This window comes from Chelmon rostratus, chromosome 2, assembly GCF_017976325.1.
Source record: "Chelmon rostratus isolate fCheRos1 chromosome 2, fCheRos1.pri, whole genome shotgun sequence".
NCBI lineage: Eukaryota > Metazoa > Chordata > Actinopteri > Chaetodontiformes > Chaetodontidae > Chelmon > Chelmon rostratus.
In genome coordinates this window covers 3,564,889-3,584,661 of record NC_055659.1, presented here as the reverse complement: position 1 = coordinate 3,584,661, position 19,773 = coordinate 3,564,889, and the positions used below count along the sequence as shown (strand labels likewise).

General features: G+C 43.2%; 1 protein-coding gene across 1 annotated transcript in view; it reads right to left on the bottom strand.

The window, feature by feature from the left end:
- Positions 1 to 6,272: 6,272 nt before the first annotated feature.
- ptprt (protein tyrosine phosphatase receptor type T) overlaps positions 6,273 to 19,773 on the bottom strand; it is a 312,082-nt gene continuing 298,581 nt past the window's right edge. The window contains exons 30-37 of the mRNA XM_041962443.1: positions 19,582 to 19,717; positions 17,104 to 17,253; positions 16,676 to 16,849; positions 16,417 to 16,548; positions 15,498 to 15,623; positions 12,758 to 12,921; positions 7,599 to 7,734; positions 6,273 to 6,326 (exon numbers count right to left, since the gene is read on the bottom strand). Of these exons, the coding sequence (XP_041818377.1) occupies positions 6,273 to 6,326; positions 7,599 to 7,734; positions 12,758 to 12,921; positions 15,498 to 15,623; positions 16,417 to 16,548; positions 16,676 to 16,849; positions 17,104 to 17,253; positions 19,582 to 19,717 (1,072 nt within the window). The remainder of the gene's footprint in view (positions 6,327 to 7,598; positions 7,735 to 12,757; positions 12,922 to 15,497; positions 15,624 to 16,416; positions 16,549 to 16,675; positions 16,850 to 17,103; positions 17,254 to 19,581; positions 19,718 to 19,773) is intronic.

Here is a 19,773-nt window from a genome sequence, read left to right as displayed (position 1 = left end):
TGCGTCTTCCTCTGAATCTTCCTCATTTTCAAATCCCAGCGAGGAGACGCTCACACCTGAGCGTCAAGAAACCACAGATCTCGTCTGTTACATCAATAAATGAAAAGGAGGTGACGGCTCCAATGTAAACAGGAAGGAAGGAAGAAAAAGAAGTGCTCTAGGCCCAATAAAAGATTTCAAGTACATATATTAACAGTATTATTAAGAAGTCTTTTCTATAATCACACATTCATCTTTTGTATTTTTGAGCGGCCCAGGCGGCTCGTTGCTCACGACGACCCTTCCGGCGCTTTCGCCCGTCCATCCATCGCCGCCTCTGGCTACGAAGCAAATTAACGTTTGCTGCTATTTTGTGAGAAAGGTCTGTCCTGAATAAAGCACGATGGCTTATTAAAGTGCCTTATTGTAATAATAAACACTTTTCTGTGTGGTGTAAAACTGGTTTGAGACGTCTCACAGCTGTTTGGGTTTGAAGCCATTCCTGGTGCCCACAAAGTGGCTGGAAATGTTTCAATCAGCATACGGAAAAGTTTTTTCTCCGTGCGTTTATTAGAGGAGGTGAGTATTTCTCAGTGGTAAAGCAAAAAGACGCCATTATAGAAGACGTCTCTTGACAAAAAGGTGTTACTCCTCTTTGAAACAGGAGATTTCAAACAGAGTTTACGATTGCACAAAGCTCAGGAGGTTTGTTTCGGGGAGGGCGCGCTCGTCAAAGAGCTCGTCACGGGCCAAACACCCCCGAGGCCAGCGAGCTGTCGACACATTGCGGAGGATATTCAACCCGAGTGCTTGTAATCCTGCTGGATCCAGGCGAGGACGCCAGCTTTGGACCGCAGGACGTTACCGTGCAGATGCAGAAAACACGCATTAAGGCGGAGGAGTCGGTGTAAGTGCAGCTCATGGAGATGCATGACATCTGCTGCGGACACCAAATAACCTTGTTACAAGTTCTGTGGGGGGGAAATATATTAATAACCCTGTTAGAGTGGAAGAAATGTATTACGGCGGGGCGGCGAACCCCTCCCCCTGATAATGACATCTCAGTGAGAGCAAATGAAATGGGCCAATTTTCAAACTCATTACAAACTCAGTTCTGAAAAGGGAAGAAAAAAGGCGGAAACAGGAGGATGGAGAGGAGAGAATATGAGACAAATGCTAAACACTGACGTCGGCTCTGTGAGGTGTGTGTGTGTGTTTCATATCTGCACGCCTCGTCTGTGCCTTGAGGTGTGTGTGTTGATGCTTTGTGTGCTTTTTGTCTGCAGATGCATGCTTTCTGCAGACGTGTGTGTGTGTGTGTGTGTGTGTTATGCATGCTTTGAGCGTACCTCTTTTTGATGCGTGTGTGCGTGCATCAGCTCAGCCCAAAGCCGAGCTGACAGACAGCTTCCCTCCGAGGAGCCCCTTAGTGTTTCTGATTGATCGTCATAATGCCAAGGTACAGGCCCTGTCCTTGGTGCCTATGCTAATCGCAGCCTCATGCATATTTATGAGCTCCTTGGGAATCAACCAGCTAAATAAAGGATGAGGCCGGTGGCTTGGAGCTGCGTTCATCACTGACTCTGATTGATTAGAAAGAGAAAAAAAAAAAACTGCCTATAAAGACCTGAGTTTTTTTTTTTTTTCCATTTCTTCTCCTCCTCGGCTCGGGGATCATAACTTGCAGAGAACAAACAAAAAGCAGAGGTCTCGAGATTAAACGCTCGAATAGAATGAAGTTTGTGAATACGTCCACCAACACGGCTGTCGCGCTCCGTCTTTGTAGGCCTTTAGCTTCAACCGTCGCTCACAGTTAAGCGTTTTGTTAGCTCGTTTCTCTCCGCTGGTTTAAAGCTTGTTTCTGAAGGCTTTCAAGCTTCACGACTCCTCAGCTGCTGCATCTCTCATTGGCTGGAAATGAACCACTTTATATTTAAAAGCAGGAGCCGTCAGGAAGTATGTGGTGACCTGAAATGAAGGGAGACCAGTCTTACTTTATGCTTTTGTTGTTTCAGTTTTAATTCTTTGTGGTTGGCCTGATTGATGATCACGTGGCACTTTGTAACAGTAAGAGCTGACATACTGATTTCCTTTTTTTTTTATTTTTAGCTGACGAGTCATCGCTGCCATCCTCTTCATCGCCTGTGGAAACTTATCCGGGGACGTGTGCTCGTTAGCCACGACGCCAGCGAACGACAAGGTCAGCGACAGCAGCGTAGAAAAGCTCTTTTCATCAATACTTACCGTCTCAGAGGTGGAGGGTTTCTCCTGGATCTCTGCAGACTGGGCCAGTTCCAGACCATGACCTGGTCTGGAGAATCAGATCGATGCTAAAACTGTTTAAATCTGTACTAGACAGCTGGTCCCTAAAGGCAGAGGACATGATGATAGGAGGACATGAACATGGACCCAAACTTCTTTGACTGTGGGAAATTGAAGGGAGATGAAAGTGACGTAGTAAATCCAGGTCACTCGCTTCTGTTTAGGTCCCAGTTTGCTTCTTGTTATTAGTTTAAATTATTTAGTTTCGCCTCAGAATCACAACACCAGAAAACACGAAAAACAGGACGTGCAGCAGGAAGTCAGCCTAAAACAGGAAGTGAAACATTTAGTTGCAATCTGCAAACAAAGAACAACACTTCAGAGCTACAGGAACATTTAGTCTCAGGTTGTGACGTTCCCCTGGTCAGACAGTAGTACACGTCTGTGTATTAGAAATATAAGTACAGAAAAGTCAGTACAAGTACACTTTTACTGTTTTTTTTTTTTAAATTACTTTCTAAACCAATGTCATTAAGTACAACATGAAGGTATTAAAAATGAATATACTAATTCTACAATACTTAAAGTATTATTCCAAAGTAGTAAAATGTGTACTTTAAGTGTACTATAAAATGCTGTTAAATGTAGTTTTAAAACGTGTACTCAATTACAAATACTTTTAATGTAATGTTAGTACTGACTTATGTAAAGTATACTTATTTTCACCTCATTTGAAGTATATTTAAATATATTTCCCACACATTGGTGATACAGTAGAATTGTTCTGCTGGTGTGTTTGAACCTTCATGAATCTGGAGTTTCACTGGTGGACTTCAGTGAAAGTTGTGCCAATTTAGCAACTGTTTACACTTAAGTATACTACTACTTATAATACTATAATACATACAGTTAAAATAGCATGTGTATTCTTCAAAAAGTATAATTTAAGAATAAAATAATAATCAGATTAATGCATGAAATATTCATTCTATGAAAATTAGAGGCTGTAAAGAGAGAGACGAGATCACATTCAACATTTTGGTCCCTTTATTTCATGTTAACCACATTTCAAACAACTAAACAACCAATGGTAATGGTGTCACCAGATCTAAACAACACTTTGCTAGACAAATAATCATCAGAATAATAATTATACAAAAGAAATGTACAAATTCAGGACAAAAAAAATGAATCCAAAAAGAAAACGAAGAAAATATATAATACAGAAGAACCAAGCCAATAAAATAAAGCCTTCGTGGAGATAAACATGAGAAACATTTCTGGCATTCAATACGACACTCTGTCTTTGTCTCGATAGGTCCATTAACGAGTCTGACTGGACGCCAGCAAACAAATAAAACTGAAGCGCAGACTCAACATTTTGCCACAAGTACTCCGGTTCTCTCAGAGAGCGTCGACAACCACGAGCAAACTCCGCTAACTAAACACACGTTCACCCTCACCTGTGTTCAAACGTGAAGATTCACTGTCTCAAAATACTGACACCTGCTGGTAAGAAGTGATGACGTGAAAGCAAAGGAAATTTATGGGCTACAATAACTTTTCTTTGAAGAGATCGGCTTCCACATTAAACGTCAGCCTGGACTGCGGCTGTTCTTCACTGCCAACAAATATCCTCACAGTCCTTTAGACTCGACGCAGCTCAGAGGGCGAGAACCAGGCAGCACATCTGTAACACCAGCCTGCTGTTTAGTCGTCCTCACATCTTTTAAATGGATAGCACAGAAATATAAATGTTAAAAGACAAAATGGATTAAATGAGGCGACAACAGGAGGCTATGCCCCATCCTGTATGATTCTCATGTAGCCCTCTGAGCTGCGGTGGCGTCTGAACCATGTTGACCTCCTGTCACCCCGGGGTTAATCATCGGCTGAGATCGTTTCCTATTAGAGCGGGTAGCGAGTTTGTTGAATGAATTTTTAAACCTGCACACCTGGACGGGCTCAGCCGAAAGCAAACGCGAGGCTTTGTTTGCGGAGGAAAAGTAAATGCGACCCGCCTCTTTGTCTCATCTTTTTAATGATGGATGGCAGGCCGGGAAGCGGTCTAATCCCTAAGCTTCTTCACTCAAATGAGTCCAGAATGTGCAACGCAACACACAGCACGGCTAATGGGTCAGATCTAAATCCAGGAGACTCAACAAGTCCATCTTTTAGACCGCCGTGGGATATAATACTGCTTATTTTAGAGAAATAGCTCGTCTGATACCAAAATATATCTGAAAAAAACAAATGCAAAGATGTTCTGGTTTCCTGCGTGTATGCAGGGAAACATTATGCTGCTGTGTTTGTGTTTCGATGAAAACCATCTGCTGTGGCAGAAGGTGCGAAAAGAAACGTTTCAGCTTGTCGCAGGAGGGGAGAAACAGAAAAATACACAGTTTCCACCGCTCAGGTTTAGTCAAAGTCATCAAGACAAACAAAAACGGCTTCACCTCTGAGAAAGAGACGCTCGACTGATCGATTGCTTTTGCCTGCCGACACCTCGGGCAGGTTTGCTTCGGGCCAGTTTTGATTTCAGTTAATAATTGATCTCAGTTTGTTCTTTGAGTTCAAAGTGTTGAAACTGGACAAAGTTTTGGGTTTCTCACCTCATCAGAGCTGCAGGCGACCTGTTTGTTTGAATGAAACGCTTCCTGCAGCCGAAGCGTCGCGAGTTCAGCGCTCTTTCTAAAAGTCTTCCTCGGGGAAAAAGGCTGAATCGCCACCTGCTTCCTCGCTGTCAGTCACTGCGAACGTGGGCGTCGGCTAAACGTGCAATATGCAAAAATATATATCTTAATTTGCAGTAACATTCGTTGCAAACTATTATCACCAAGCTCGTGTTTTGAAATGATAACCTTTATCGGTAACGTGTCTGGTGCATGATGTTTGTCTGTTTGTTTGTTTGACTGTGGTTGTCTTATCTTATTTACAGTGCGGGTGGATGCACACTAGAAGACAAAAACACTTAGGAAACTTTTTTTTTTCTTGCAGCCCCAAAGAAAGAAAACACTCGGAGCAGAGGAAACAACATTTGGTCTTAAAGGCGAGATTTTTTTTTTCTTCTTTTGTCTCTTTAATGCTGCTGTTGTTCTGCATGCACTTAACTCCACTGACTGTAGCGCCTAACATGCTACTTCTTCCTGCTTTAACAGCACCTGTAACCATTTTTCCCCCCCGTAAAAAACTGTTAACTCGATGCAGAATGAAGGGAAAAAGAAACCAGACGGAGAATTTTTGTAACCAATTACTGAATTACAAGCATCATTAGTGTTTAACACGGACGCAGCCGAGAGGCCGCGAGGAAACTCATCAGCTTGTGATTTCAAAGAAGACCCTCAGAAATAAGTGTCGGGCGAAAGTGTCGGTTTTCGCTTTGATCAGGTTAACTGGATCATCAACAACAACATCCACGTTTCAGCCGAACACATTTCATTACTGTCTACAAATCCAGCGGGTGGACGAAAACGAACGCTGAGTCCAGGCATCACTTCACAAAGAGATCTTCCGGTGTGCACCCAGCCTTCAGAGGGAGACGACATTCAAGGCGTAGAATATATCTAAAAAGGAAATACTGTACAGTAGTCACATCACAGCCCGGCAGAGAGGACGGAGAGATAGAGAAGGAAAACGTAGCGCTTTTTTAACATCTGCTTCTGGTTTTTCAACATATCATTTTTTCTTTTTTCTTTGTACAAGCATGTAAAGTCCTCCGTCTCGCTGAGGCGAACACACACACGAAAATCACCGCTATGCATGTTTGTCGCTTTTTTTTTTTCTCTCTCATCTGTACAGGTGTGTGTGTGTGTGTGTGTGTGTGTGTGTGTGTGTGTGTGTGTGTGATAGATACACACACTCAAATATGCCAGCATGCCCTCTCGTATTCACACACACACACACACACACACACGCACGCTCACAGGTTGGGTTCGGCCGACACCAAGCACTTTTGCCCTTTGTGTGTCCCGGTGAGAGTGACGGGCAGCGTCGACGGCGAATCAGACAAGAGATCTTCAGCCCGCAGCCAATCAGAAGGAGCTGAGCGCCTCCAAAGCCACTTCATAGCAGAACTTGTACTGCTCCTGTGGAGGGGGCACAAAGAGCAGAGGTGAGTCTGCTACTCGCTGACAGGCAAAGATTGAAAAGAAAGCGCCTTAATTTAAATTCTAAATACTTCAAAACATCCTGAATTTAACTGCTTCAATTCCATTCAAATGTATTCATCCTTTAATTATATGCGTCAATGGACATACACCAGAGAAAAAGTAAGAAAAATAATTTGAATATCAACATTCGCAGGACATAAGCTTAAAAAACGATGTGTGGAATATGGAATAAATAGATGAATTAATATGTACATTTTATAGTAAGAAAGTAATGAAGTGTCACTGAGACGGCCGGACGTGAAAACATTTCCAGTCGTCTCCTTCCTCACTGTTTCAGCTCATGATTTTACATCTTGGTTGTTTTGGGTTCAGGTGCTGAAACACTGATTTTTAACATGAAGCCGCTTTATTCAGCGTTTTCACAGGTTTTCGCTGGACCTGGGAGGTGTGGCGGGGGCACAGTCTGCGAGCAGGTGCTTTAAAAACCACCGTGAGGATTTTCAGTGTGAATCATCTGTTGAACGGGAAGCCGGTGAAGTGGCTGAAGCACTGGAGGAATGTGGTGATGTCTTTCAAAATGACTCGGTCTGCGACAGGAGTCTTTTCACTTGTGATATGTCTCTCAGGTGGCAGAATGATGATCTTGTAATATTTGGTATGATTTTTGAAGCTAAGGTCAGCATGGCTGCTACGTTCACCCAGCTGGAAAACCGTGCTTCAGGCTAAATGTCTGACTGGACGTCTGCGTGGAGCTCACTGGCTGTTGTCGCTTCTCAGGCGAGTATTTATTCATTGAAATCAGCGAGGAGATTCAGTTTAAGTGCATGTAGTTATGTACGTTACAACCTCATTTCCAAAAAAAGTTCCTTGTAAATATCTGCTGATTCTGGATCTGATGCAGCAACTAAAGACTGGGAAAGATGTGGAACGCTCCAAAAACACCTGTTTGGATCATTCCACAGGTAAACAGGTTGATTGGTAACAGGTGATAGTATCATGATTGAAAGGCTCAGTGGTTCACAGCGAGGATGGAGCGAGGTTCAACACTTTGTGAACACGTGATTGGATAAAGAGATTAATACATGGACTCAGGAAGACTTCAGGAAACTGTTGTAAACAAAGTTTGTTTGAAAATGAATGAAATCTGGAATCAGAGTTTCCATTCTGATAATGGATGTTTCATCATCGTGTGTGTGTGTGTGTGTGTGTGTGTGTGTGTGTGTGTGTGTGAGAGTCATGAGTCCTCACCATTGTCTCCACCATATTAGTCTTGTTGTTCCTCAGTGTTTTGACAGTGTGGAAAACATCCACGATGTTCTGCTGCTGGATCATCTCATTGATGCTGCAGATGGCACAGAACGTTCCAGAACGCCCTCCGCCGGTACTGCAGAGGAGGAAGAGGAGGAAGAGGGAGAGAGGGAGGACACGAGATCTTCATCAACAAACAGCAGCATCATCATCCCAAAGCCAAAATCAGCATGTGGATCGTGCTGATCCCAGAAAGAAGAAGAAGCTGGAGAGAAAGACAAAGTGAGAACGTTTAAAATGAAAACACCTCCAGTGTTTTTGGAACAGCTGCTTTGAAGTCAGAGACGCTCACTTCCCTTCTTTTCCAGAGCAGCAGGACCTGCTCCTTCCCTTTCATCGCCCCGGGAGCCGAGCTTTTAAAAACGTGTTTATCATGGAATTTAATGTTTCCTTTCAGGCGTTCCTCTGTTCCTCTGCTCCGGCGCAGCTGCCATGTTGCTGCTGACTGTGTGAGCCTCTCTGAAACCTCTGAAAGCTAAACTGAGAAAACGTTCAATAGGTTCTAATGGAACTAATAGAAAAGGGCGTGAGAAGCACGATGTGTGTCTCTGTCGCGGTGCTGTTTAAAGCGTAGGCTTGTGTTTGTGTTTGTTTGTGTGGAGGAGGAACGCTTTTCTGTTTGGAAATTATTTTTAGCCTTTCGAAAAGGATGGATTTGGAGACTGTACTTCCAAGTCTTCGTAGCGAATGCTTCAAATGTGGATGAAGACTTGTAGAGGCAGAGGAAGAGCGGCTGAAGGAAGCAGTGTGACGCCAGTACAAAGACGCACATAGAGAGCAGGTCAGCAGGGTCACGTCTTAGCCAGCAGCCAACGCTCCCTAACCTTAACGATGATGTTCCACCAACCTCAACCAAGCTGGAACTCCGACCCAAACAGTCGTTTTTGGGCTTAAACCGTATTGATAGTGCTGTAACATCAGGTAACACCGACAAACAACGTCGTCGCACAGATCAGAAAACGCTTCTGTGTGCCTTCCCTCGTTTAGATTATTGGTATTTACTACATTTAGATTGCATTAAGCTTTTCTTAGACCATGTTTGGGTGTATTAGTGCAAAAGCTGCAACACGAAAAGAGAATAATACACAAAGCGGAACTGTTTCTAACAGCAAAAGTCCAATTTCAGACATTAGACGACCTTTTTAATGTACAGCAATGGTAGAGAAAAGGCTAAATGAGACTCGTCACCGCATGAAGCAAGAGAATATGAGCTCTGCTAATGGACTCAAGACATCTGAATGGATTTGCTCACCTTGTTTTTAAGACTTAATGCAGAGACTTACTACGATGGACAAAGACGCCGCGATGGAAGCATATATGCGTGCATATATTGCGCGTTTACTGGCTGTGTGGCCCAATCAGCAGTCAGTGCTCTGCCAGTCACCAGTCAGACCACCCACCATGAAAACTGCTCCAGACTTCGCCGTCTCAACTGGTTCCAGCTGAACTCCTTCAGTATTCAGCCTGAATAAAACATCGAGGCGCTGGGAGGTGGAGTGGCAGCCGTCACAAACACCACCCACCCTCTGACTGCGCTGCATTAGCAATGCTCCAGTTTGCTCTCCATCAGACGGGTCATCACTTTCCATTTTATTAGCTTCTAATTCTCACTGAAGGTCTATTTAATTTAATGCTTTCAAAAGTGGAAAAGAAGGTTAAAACAAACAAAAAGGAGCTATTCAGAAAATCTGCCACCTTACCAGCAATTAAACCTTTTTTTTAATTAATTTGTGTAAATGTATTTAGGAATGGGACACAGCACCTCAGGTTTTCATTACACTTGGTCTGGATATTAATATTTGAGATAAAAATCTAAATTGCAAAGATCCTCCTGATGCAGTTCTTTTCTGGCGTCATGTTATTTTCAGTTCTTTTAGATGTCAAAAGATAATAACCAGGTTAGGGGGAAAAAAAAGAGAGTAAATACATTTTACATCAGCGCTGTCAGATACATCTCAGGATGAAATACAACCAGCAAACCCACTGAAATCCAGACGGGTCAAGACTGATTGGTGCTGAGGGTCAGAGCGACTGAATAACGTTCAGAGTTTATGTAGAAATGTACATGATGTTTGGTATTAGGATCAGCTCCTTTTGAAAGAAGCTGAAGCCACAGAAAATGTCATTTACAAGCCGTCATCATCGGTACAGTTAGCTCGCTCAGGTTAGCTAGCTTCTCTCACCAAAAGACTGTATTTTGAAAATATTTCTGTCCATTAGTATTTACTTTGTGAAAATAAAAGCTTTGTGAAATGACTCCTTATTAAACCTTGCATTAAAATGTGTTTTGGGTGATCAGATTTGACTACATGAAAGTACGGGTTTGACGGACTGGGATCTGATCGGCTCCGGCGGTGGTCAGGGACACATTGTGACCACATTTAACAAAACTCTAAAAGCGACTGCGTTTTCAGTCCACATGCATCAACTACACGCGCCGAAATAACACCAATAAGTGGACGACACTGGCTGAAATCCTCCGCACATAAAAGCAAAAGTTCGATGGCACATATGCACCCAGTCTTCATCCGTGAAGGCCCCTATCACCATCCTCAACTGCGTTTCCACATCCAGGTCGTCCTCTGGACCGTGGTGACACTGAGCACAGCTTCCTTCTCTGCTGCCGTCTTCAGAAACTAGAAATCTGAAGACGGCAGCAGAGAAGGAAGCTTCTTCCCTCTCTTCCAGTTTTTTTGGATCTCGATGCGGACACCAGAGGCGTATTAATACCAGGTGTAAATGCGATGAGGTTAAATCATATCCAGGTAGAATCTGCATACGTGACGCACTTTAATGGGAGGTGTAAAGGGGGTGTATATGAACAAGGTGTTGTGGACACATCGTGTAGAGACTCCTCCACTTTGAACTTGATTTTGAGGCATCAGCATGAGCTCGATGTGCTATTTTCTTCTGTCTGACCCTTGAAAAGTTCAGGAAATGGTTTTACCTTCATAGGTTTTGATCCTTGTTTCTAGGCATCGTTATAAAAAGAAGTTCAGGGGGGCAGGAAACCATGTGCTGTACACACTCATCACACAGCTGCTTCAGAATTAAATGATGTGCACCACAGAGCTAGACTTGATACCTGAGTCAAGGTGCTCATGAAATACTTGGATCGACTTTATTTCACATGTACACTACTTCATGCTGTGAATATTTTAGGGATCCGTTGGGACAAGGCAGCACTCTAGTTATTCTCCTCTGTCTAAAATACATCTATATTCCTTTAAATAAACACAGCACAGGTTGCCGTGTTAAGTGCTCCTCCTCACAGGCTGAAAATGAGACATGTGCTCGGCGTTAAAGACCCATCGGACTCCGACCTCCAGGACAAGTGAAGAGCAGAAAAAAGAATCCGTTCTCACCAGCTGCTGATTGAACCATCATGTTTCTTCTTATCGCTGCTATTAATTAGTCCGTGAAATCGATAGCTGGGGCCGATTAGCCAGTGTAGCTGTCTGCATCCACGAGCAGATAAAGCTTGCATCCCGTCACACACACTCACTGGGTAAAATCTATTGATTTAAGCAAGTGGTCAGAGAGAGGATATGTATCTCCAGCTTTCCTATAAGGCACCAGGAGTCTAGACATTGATTCTGTGTATAAGTGTGGAAATCCAGCAATTATTTATAACTGATTTAAGATGTTAATGTCTGTTTGTACGTCCGTTCATCTTATACTCATGACCACAATGTCAGGAACACCTCGAGGGAATTTCTTCAAATCTGTCTCAAACTTGGATGCAAGGATGTATTAATTAGAATTTGTTGGTGAAAGGTCAAAGGTCAAGATCACCATGCCCTCAACAGGTGACTTGAGTGCTTAATTCTAGTTTTTGCTGCTCTTTGAGTTTTCACTCGACATCACGGGTACAGCTTGTATTTCAAACCCTCTTTCGCACACAGATAGAAAACACAGCGAAAGCAAACCAAACCTCACAGCAGCTCGAAAAAACAAATCAATGCCAATTCCGATTGGCCCAATGAGCTGTGACAGAGGAAGCTGATTGGATGTGCTTGAGGCGATGTTTGGAGCGTGTGCGCACGGCAGTGTTTGTGTGTTACTGGCGGTGAAGATCCCTGAAATCTCTCGTCTATAGATTTTACAGCCCAGGTTTCCCTCCCTCATTATCAGCTTCATTTGTTCTGCTCAGATAGGACCTGCATGGAGCTGAGCACAGTCTGTATACTTGTATATATATGCACACGTGTGTTAGTGGTATCACTGGTATCTGGTATCACTATTTTATTGTCACTTTCTATTGCAACTGCTCCTTCTCAGAACAAAGTACCGTTCATACCAATACTGAAACTAACTTTTTACTCCTGTTATAACTTACTGCCAACTGACAGCTGTTATATATAGTTGAGCTATCTCATGTTGAGGCCGCTCACTGTCTGTATTTACAGCATATGCTAACTGTACTGATTGTTTAGAGCTTAAAGGGATAAAATAGATCAAATGTAAAGACTTATATATGTATGCAGGGCTTTTTGTGTGAGAGATCTGTAATATATAATCCAAGACTTTACAAAACTGTAGAGAAATAAGGTCTAACTCCTAAATTAATGTAATAATCTTGTAATACTGTTGCAGGCGTAAATAAGACACATGTTAGCTAAATGCTAGATATGAGCTAATTGACACTGTTATCAAACTATAATGAATACGTATATATTATATAGCATAAAAATGCAATTTTTAGACCAGTGCTGTGTATGTTTGTTTTCCTGTAGTGCATTTGAGACATACCTGAACTGAGATAAATGTAAAAGTTCAGGTCATCTGCATCTTTGACAGGTAAGTGGGGAAAACCATATACAGTATATTTCATTGTGTGTGTGTGTGTATGGTCTTAAATGTGTATGCATGTTCTTTTAGAGAAGTGCACTTCATCATTGTTAACTATATCTCATCTTTCACACACACACACACACACACACTCACACACTAAGGGCACATTTGTCTTTCCACGATTTTGTGCTGATCTATTATCCCAGTGAGCACTACCTGTTCCAGTCCAGTTCATTACAGGTCATGGAATATATCTGTGTGTGTGTGTGTGTGTGTGTGTGTGTGTGTGTGTGTGTTGAACTTACAGACAGTGCACCACAGTCCTCCCGTCTCCTCCGTCGTACTGCTCCTGCCACTTAGCCAACCTCCTGACCAACTGGAGGATAGAGCGTTTAGAGAGGGGCGTGTCCCTGTAGGCCGGCCAGCCAATGAACTGAAAGTGCTGCACCAGGCGGTAACCGTCCTGTGGCTGCGGAGAGAGGCGTGAAAATGAGGATTTTAATCACCCGAGCTGTCAACATCACGCAGCAGTTCCACTGGGAATTTAAAGGGGATAAACACCTTCCAAGCGCTACAGTATGTGTAACACTGAAACATCACCAAATCATGAAGCCCATCGTTTCCCCTTGGGAAAAGACTAATTTCAGGATGAGATGACAACTTCACATTTAACCCTTTGTGGTGTGCAATAAAGGTACAGACCCTATTCTGCATCTAGAAAGTCTATAAGGTGCTGAGTGATGCTACGATTGTTGATCCAAAAGTCTGTACAGTGGTCACCTCATCTTACAGGTTTGCTTTTTTTAAATTTAACCGCAGCTGGTGAACAAGTCAGACATTGCAGGGAGGGAAATTCTTCCATCACCAAAACCTCTGATCTCTTTATCTAAGCAGTGCTCCCTTCCTGTTTTGTGGTGTCTCTGGCAGGTTTCTGGACAAATAAGACATCAAACGCTGTGTAGTTGTAGGCAGAGGCTGCCAGTCTTCTCTGTGGTGGTCCATTCGGTAATGATGTACTTAACTGATACATAAAGCACTCTACGTGTTGTGCTCCGATTAGTTCTCGTCTCTGAACAGAATGCCTTTTCAAAAGAAACAGGATTGGACTCAAAAAGGAGGACATCTTATAATGTTTAATTCAATTTCACGGCAGACGGGATGTTTTCAGCCGTCTGGCCCGAGGCGACTGGCATCCACCACCTAAAACACCAAAACGCGCCATCACTGTCAGACTGATTTACTGCTCGGTTTGCAAAACACTCGTATGCACACTGACACGTACGCACACAACCAGATACAGCTGTGTCTGTTTCACCCCCCACTTCCTTCCCACTCTTCCCAGTATACCTGCGTTCCCATTTCTCCCCCTCTTGCGTTCCTCCTCTCCCTCTCTCCCTCTCTCCTCTCTCTCATCTTCCCCTCCACGTCCAATCAACTCTTATCTAAAGCATTTGCTTTGTCTCACTCCTTTTTCCTTCACCCCATTTCTTTCCCTTCACCACTCTTCTTTGCGTTTTTCCCTTCCTCCCTCTCAAACCTGAAACCCTCCTTCCTGCTCTCTCCCTCTCTCCCTCTTCATTTGATGGCTTAGTGGTTGGTGGTACAGACTCGGCTAGGCTGGAGCTGCTCTCACAGTGTGAGATGTGCTGTTGTGGCGATGATATGAGCCATTTCACGCTAGACTGGTGATGTGTTTGAGAGGTAGAGAGAGAGAGAGAGAGCTAGAATATAGAGAGGAGGGTAGTGGGGAGTTCACTAAGTGCTATAGGAGCATTCAGACGATAGGGCGCCACTAGAGTTGTACCGTCATGGATGGGTGAGAAAATGAGATGAGAAGGGAGTAACAAGAGGAGGCAAGACAGGAGGAAAGAAGAGGGAACGGAGAGGTGAGAAAAGAACACGGGGGAGAAGACAAGAGGAGGAACGAGGAGACAGAGGAGGAGGATATTTTCTGTTGTTAATGCAGCACCTCCTACCACACTGGCTCTATGGTGTGTTAGCAGCACAGTAGGTTTGCTACGCCATCGTCTCTCCAGCTGCTTAGGGAGAAGTAAAGGTCACGTGAAATGAGAAATGCCTTTTATGTGTTGTTACACTGTGTTCCTGGGTGTATCTTTCACTATCTGTTATATGTCAAATAAAGGGCAGCGATGGCATTTTTGAGTATTTTTATCTGAAAATCGGAACCGTTTTGTATTTCTGTTAAGCGATCGTTTCTCTTCTTGTAAACCATCAAATCCTAAATTTATAGGGTTGAATTTCTAAAACTAGTTTACACTGACAGGGTGAACAGATTAGAAAAATAATGTAAAATCTTGTATCTTAAAAATGCTCAGACATATTCACCAGTGGACTGCTGGGAAGTTAAAGGTACTTGCACGTTTTGGTGAGAGGTTGAGGAAAAGAAAAAGTTTTTGGACTGAAGTGTGGAAGAACTTGACTGGCCTGCAGAGCTCTGACTTCAGCCCCAGCCGACACCTTTAAGATAAACTGGAACAGTGACGGCGAGCCAGGCCGGATCACACAACATCAGTGCTGGACCTCACTAATGTTCTCGTGTCTGAATGTGAGTAAATGCCTGCAGCCAGGTTCCATTTGGACGTCCACAATCTTTTTGCTCTAAATTGTGTATCTATGAGCAGCTCTTCCCAGTACTTAGCATCAATTAGCTAATGTGAAATAGCAGCTAAGTCCTGGTTTGAGTGATCTACCCAGTGCTGTTGGTATTAATGTGACATGAGCAGAAAATACTGAATCACAGACAGAAAATAAAAGGGGAAGAAAGGGTCAGGATACTGCAGGCTGACAGCAGAGTCTCCCAAAATGCCCATCAGCAGGATGGCTAATACTAAACACAGTTCAGACGTACTCCAGAGTCAGGCTGAGGACCTCTTCAAACAATCACCACCTCCTGCCTTTATGAATGTGCTGTGTTTGTGTGTTTTTAGTGTTCGTGAAGAAGACCCTGAACCCAAACCTGCAGGTTCACCTTAAAGCTTGAACCTGTTGCTGTTGTTGTGGGATGAAAGGCTTTGAGTTTCGTACCCTGGCCATGTTGCAGATCCTGAAGATTCGGTTGATAATGTCTTCATCGATGTCAGCTGATATGAATTCGACTTGAATGGGACCATAGCAACACGAACTCTTCTCTGGCCAGTACTGCATACATAACTGTAAAAAACAGATGTATATATAAAAAGAGGGAGAAAATAAGGAAGAGAAAGATGGGATGTTGAAGCTAACAGGGTTTTATGGGTACATTCAAATGAATTTCCATTCAAATAGCATAACAGCACAAGTAATAATTGGAAAAAGGGAAAATCTTGTATGAATTCACTCCATTGATTATCAAGATGATCACCTCTGTGACTGAATGTGAATTCTCTTTTCAAGCTTTTATACTAACTTTACACTAAGCCCTGATAAAAGAGCTATCTGCATGTGGAATATAATAATCCACGCAGGATAAAAATGAGATAAAGCCGACTTGCTGGAAAATAACACCTGAAATCGGGACTGCAATTTCACCCAATTTTTCATTTACGCACCTGCCAGACACACAAGGGAAATTATGGCAAGTATTTTTTTAAAACCAGGTTTTTATTCAAATGCCAGACGTGTGAGCTGAGAATCCACAACTACTTCACAATCAGCGCTGGGTGAGATGATGTAACCAGATCTGTGTTAGTCTGTGCTCATTACATGAGTTGCTTCAAATTTGTGTTGCATTTTATCGTACAAAACCGAAACTAAAACCTCTGCAGTTGTCATGGTTTCATTCCAAGGGCTGTCAATACACATTCACATTCATGAAAATAGTCTTTGGGTGTATTGATCAGGCTCTGTGATGTTACAGTCGATTTGTCAGCTCCAGACCTGCTGATGTCTGGACTTTTTCTTAAACTGACTTTGCCAAAAGCAGGGAAACAGATCACAACAGGAATATTTGTGCTTGTGTTTGTACCTGCGCTGCATCCATCTCATTCAGCATTACAATGGAGGAGCAGTTGTAGTCGAACACCAGCCTCCAGAAGTCGCCCATGGTGTTTGGCAAAGGATGCTGGGTAACAATGAAGGCCGCTGGCTGTTTGTGGCTCTGGAGTGTTGAGACAAGCAAATAAACAAAGCAAACTTTATAGATCAAATCATCTCTGCTGGGGAAAAAAAAAAAACTTATCATACAACTACTATAAACACAATCACACCCAAAAACATACACTTACGTCCATTAATGCAGCATTGATGTAATTGGAGCTCTCTCCGTCCACAGATATGAGGAAAGGCAGGCATCGGTCTGCTGACAGAACGTCCAAACTGCGGTTCTTGTCGTGGTTCCTGGGTAGCAAACCCACACTGCAGTCCTCTGGACGGACTCTAGGGGTCACTATGTTCAGAGTCTGATAGACAGAAAATAGGTTACTAATACTACTTTTTTACTTTTAAGATTGTGAGGACAAAGACGTCCACAATCACACTGTGGAGACTCACTGTAGTCCCCAAAAGGTTCACCTCTTATTTAAGTCCTATAACTTGTTTTTGAGTGAAAGGCAGGATTGCAAAGTGTGAAGGTTTCAGACTCCAGGGAATGACTGTAAGTCCAGATAAAACCCACAGACACGATAAAAACAAGTGTGCGAGTGTCCTTGCTCACCTGGAACTCATCTTTAATCTGGCTGGAGTTGGTCTGTGGGTCCAGTCTGCTGATGTTGTAGTAAATGGCTCTGAACTCACAAACTGGTATGGCTGTGTTCCCACATAGACACGCCTCCAAGATGGCATCGTGGACGAACACATACTGCTCCTGCGACATGAGAGAAAGCAGCTGATCACAGCAATCCTGGAGTGAAAATTTCAGACAAATCTCTGGCGTTTGTGAGCAGACAAAGGTTTAGTCGTCTCTTGAACCTGCATGTGGGCCCTGGACTTGACTGCAGTTTCAGTGACATCCCTGAGACAGAAGGTGCCGTTGGGCTAAGCTGCATCTCCTGCCTTTCCAAGGCTCCGACAAACTCAAACATTCCACTGTGAGCACAATGTTTGTTTGCCTCGTGCGCGTGGATTCCATGTTTTTGTGCTCGTGCTCTCTCTGCAGCCTAAAAGTGAATTAAAAGGGAGAAGCGCTTTGCCCTGCAGTGTTTCTGTGCTCTGGATCAAGTGTGCTCTTTGTGCTCCGGCTAGCTCGCTGCTAAAAGCATCAGCCACCATGAGCTACAGCAGCCACTGTGCATGCTAATTTACCTCTCTCTCTCTCTCTCTCTCTCTCTCTCTCTCTCTCTCTCTCTCTCTCACACTGTCTTTCCAGTTTTATCTCCAGTTTGTTCTCATTTTATTTCTCTTTCTTTCATTTCACTCCCTTATTTCCTCTCACACTTGTGTTTGTCTGCTGTCTCTCACTGTTTCAATTTGCTCTCCACTTTGTCTCTCTCTCTCTGTCGAATGTTAATTGTTGCCCTTGGAGCGGGGAGGAGAGTTTCAAAAGCATCACTGAAATGTCCTCTCCTGGCCATTACCAACTGTAGTGATACACACACACACACACACACACACACACACAAAAACACACGCATGCACACAGGCACACACACCCGAACCCACAGACAAGCACTCATTCACACAAAAACACACCCACACACACACACACACTTTCTTTCCCCTGTGCCTTTTAAAAGATTAATTGCTTTGTGTTGTGCGGAGCAGGATTATAATAGCGTCAAGCGGCTTCAACACTGACACAAATTGCTCCCACACATATTCAAAAGGCAGGGCAGGATGCATTTAGCTTGGTTTCAAGTGCACACACTCACACGTGCGCACAGACACACACGCACACATGCAAAACTAGCTTTCATGCCAATGCTGTCACATGAAAACACTCAAAGTGATGCCCTGGGTAACTTTCCTGAACCCAGCACTTCTACAATCCATTCAAAAGTCAATTTCAGGCTCTGAGCACGAGCTGTCAGTCTGAAAATGAGGCTGTTTTTCTTTATTCCTGGTAAAGTTGACTTTTTGGCTATGCCAGGTTTTCATCAGTAGTACAAATGGAATGCAGAGGCGGGATGGATTAGGTCGGCTTAAGGTAGCTTAGAGAAGAAATGAATACTTCTGTTCCAACATTTGAAGACGAAGACTCTTTAAAAATGACTGATAGAACAAAATTAGAACAAATTATGACACTGTGTGTAAAGGAGAGTAAGTAACCAAGTCCTCGGCTTGAAAAGAATGCATAACTTCTTCCACGTTTCAGGGATATGGAACAATAAACTTCCAGAAATTAAGTGGAAAACTGATCTAACTTTTGACTCTACTCGACCTGACGGTGCAGATCGGCTGATGAAGGCCGGGCAGTATCACCTGCTATAGAAACTGCAAATGAAAAAAAAATGCATCTGCCCAGAAGAAACTGAAGCAATTTAACTGGAATGAAGTTTTGGCAACTAACTCTCCGGAAAACTTGTGTGTTTGTGTATGTGTTTATGTGTGTGTGACTACACTATATTCGTTACCATAAAGTGAGACAAGACACACACACACACATACATGCACTGACACAAACAATCCTTACTCTCTCTCTGTGTGTGTGTGTGAATGTGTATGTGAGCATGTTTGATTTAGAGTTTGTGCATCTGTATGTGTGTATCTGTCTTTGCACTACTGTTATCTATTATTCAGGAAATGTTTAATATTGATAGACTGATTGGGATGGATGATATAAGACTGCAAGAAGTACTGAGAAACTCTGTTTCTTTTTATACTCCCGTATCTCAAACTTCAGACAGACAGACCGCATGCTAAAAGCTAATGAAGCTAATTGAGCTCACTGCTTTTTCATACATACAAACTGGCATTTGGTGGAATAGTACATGATAGATCATGCAAGCCATTGAGAGCATTTCAAATTTTAAGCAAAGGCCTCTCGCTGTTTAGCGTCTCATTAAGTCTTGCTACCCCTTCCTATCAGTCATCATTAACTTCTGATGATTTCTTCTTGCTTGAATCAACAGTTTCTATACTCAGGAAATGTTCAAAAATGCAAGAGTGCATGTTTTTTTTTCTGAGCAGTGTATTTTTTTGCACAAAATAAGAGTTTGTGCATCTTTTTGTGTTTGTCCACGCTCTGCACACCAACCTCTGTCTGCACCATGTTGACTCGCTGTGATCTCAGCTCTCGGATGCAGTTGAAAATGTCCACCACGCCTTCATTCTCTGCCATGTCCAGCATGATGTCCACTGCGATGAAACAGCCCGTCCTCCCTGCGCCGGCACTGTGGAGACAAATACACAACCACAGTTATTGAATACATATCAAACCTCTACCTCT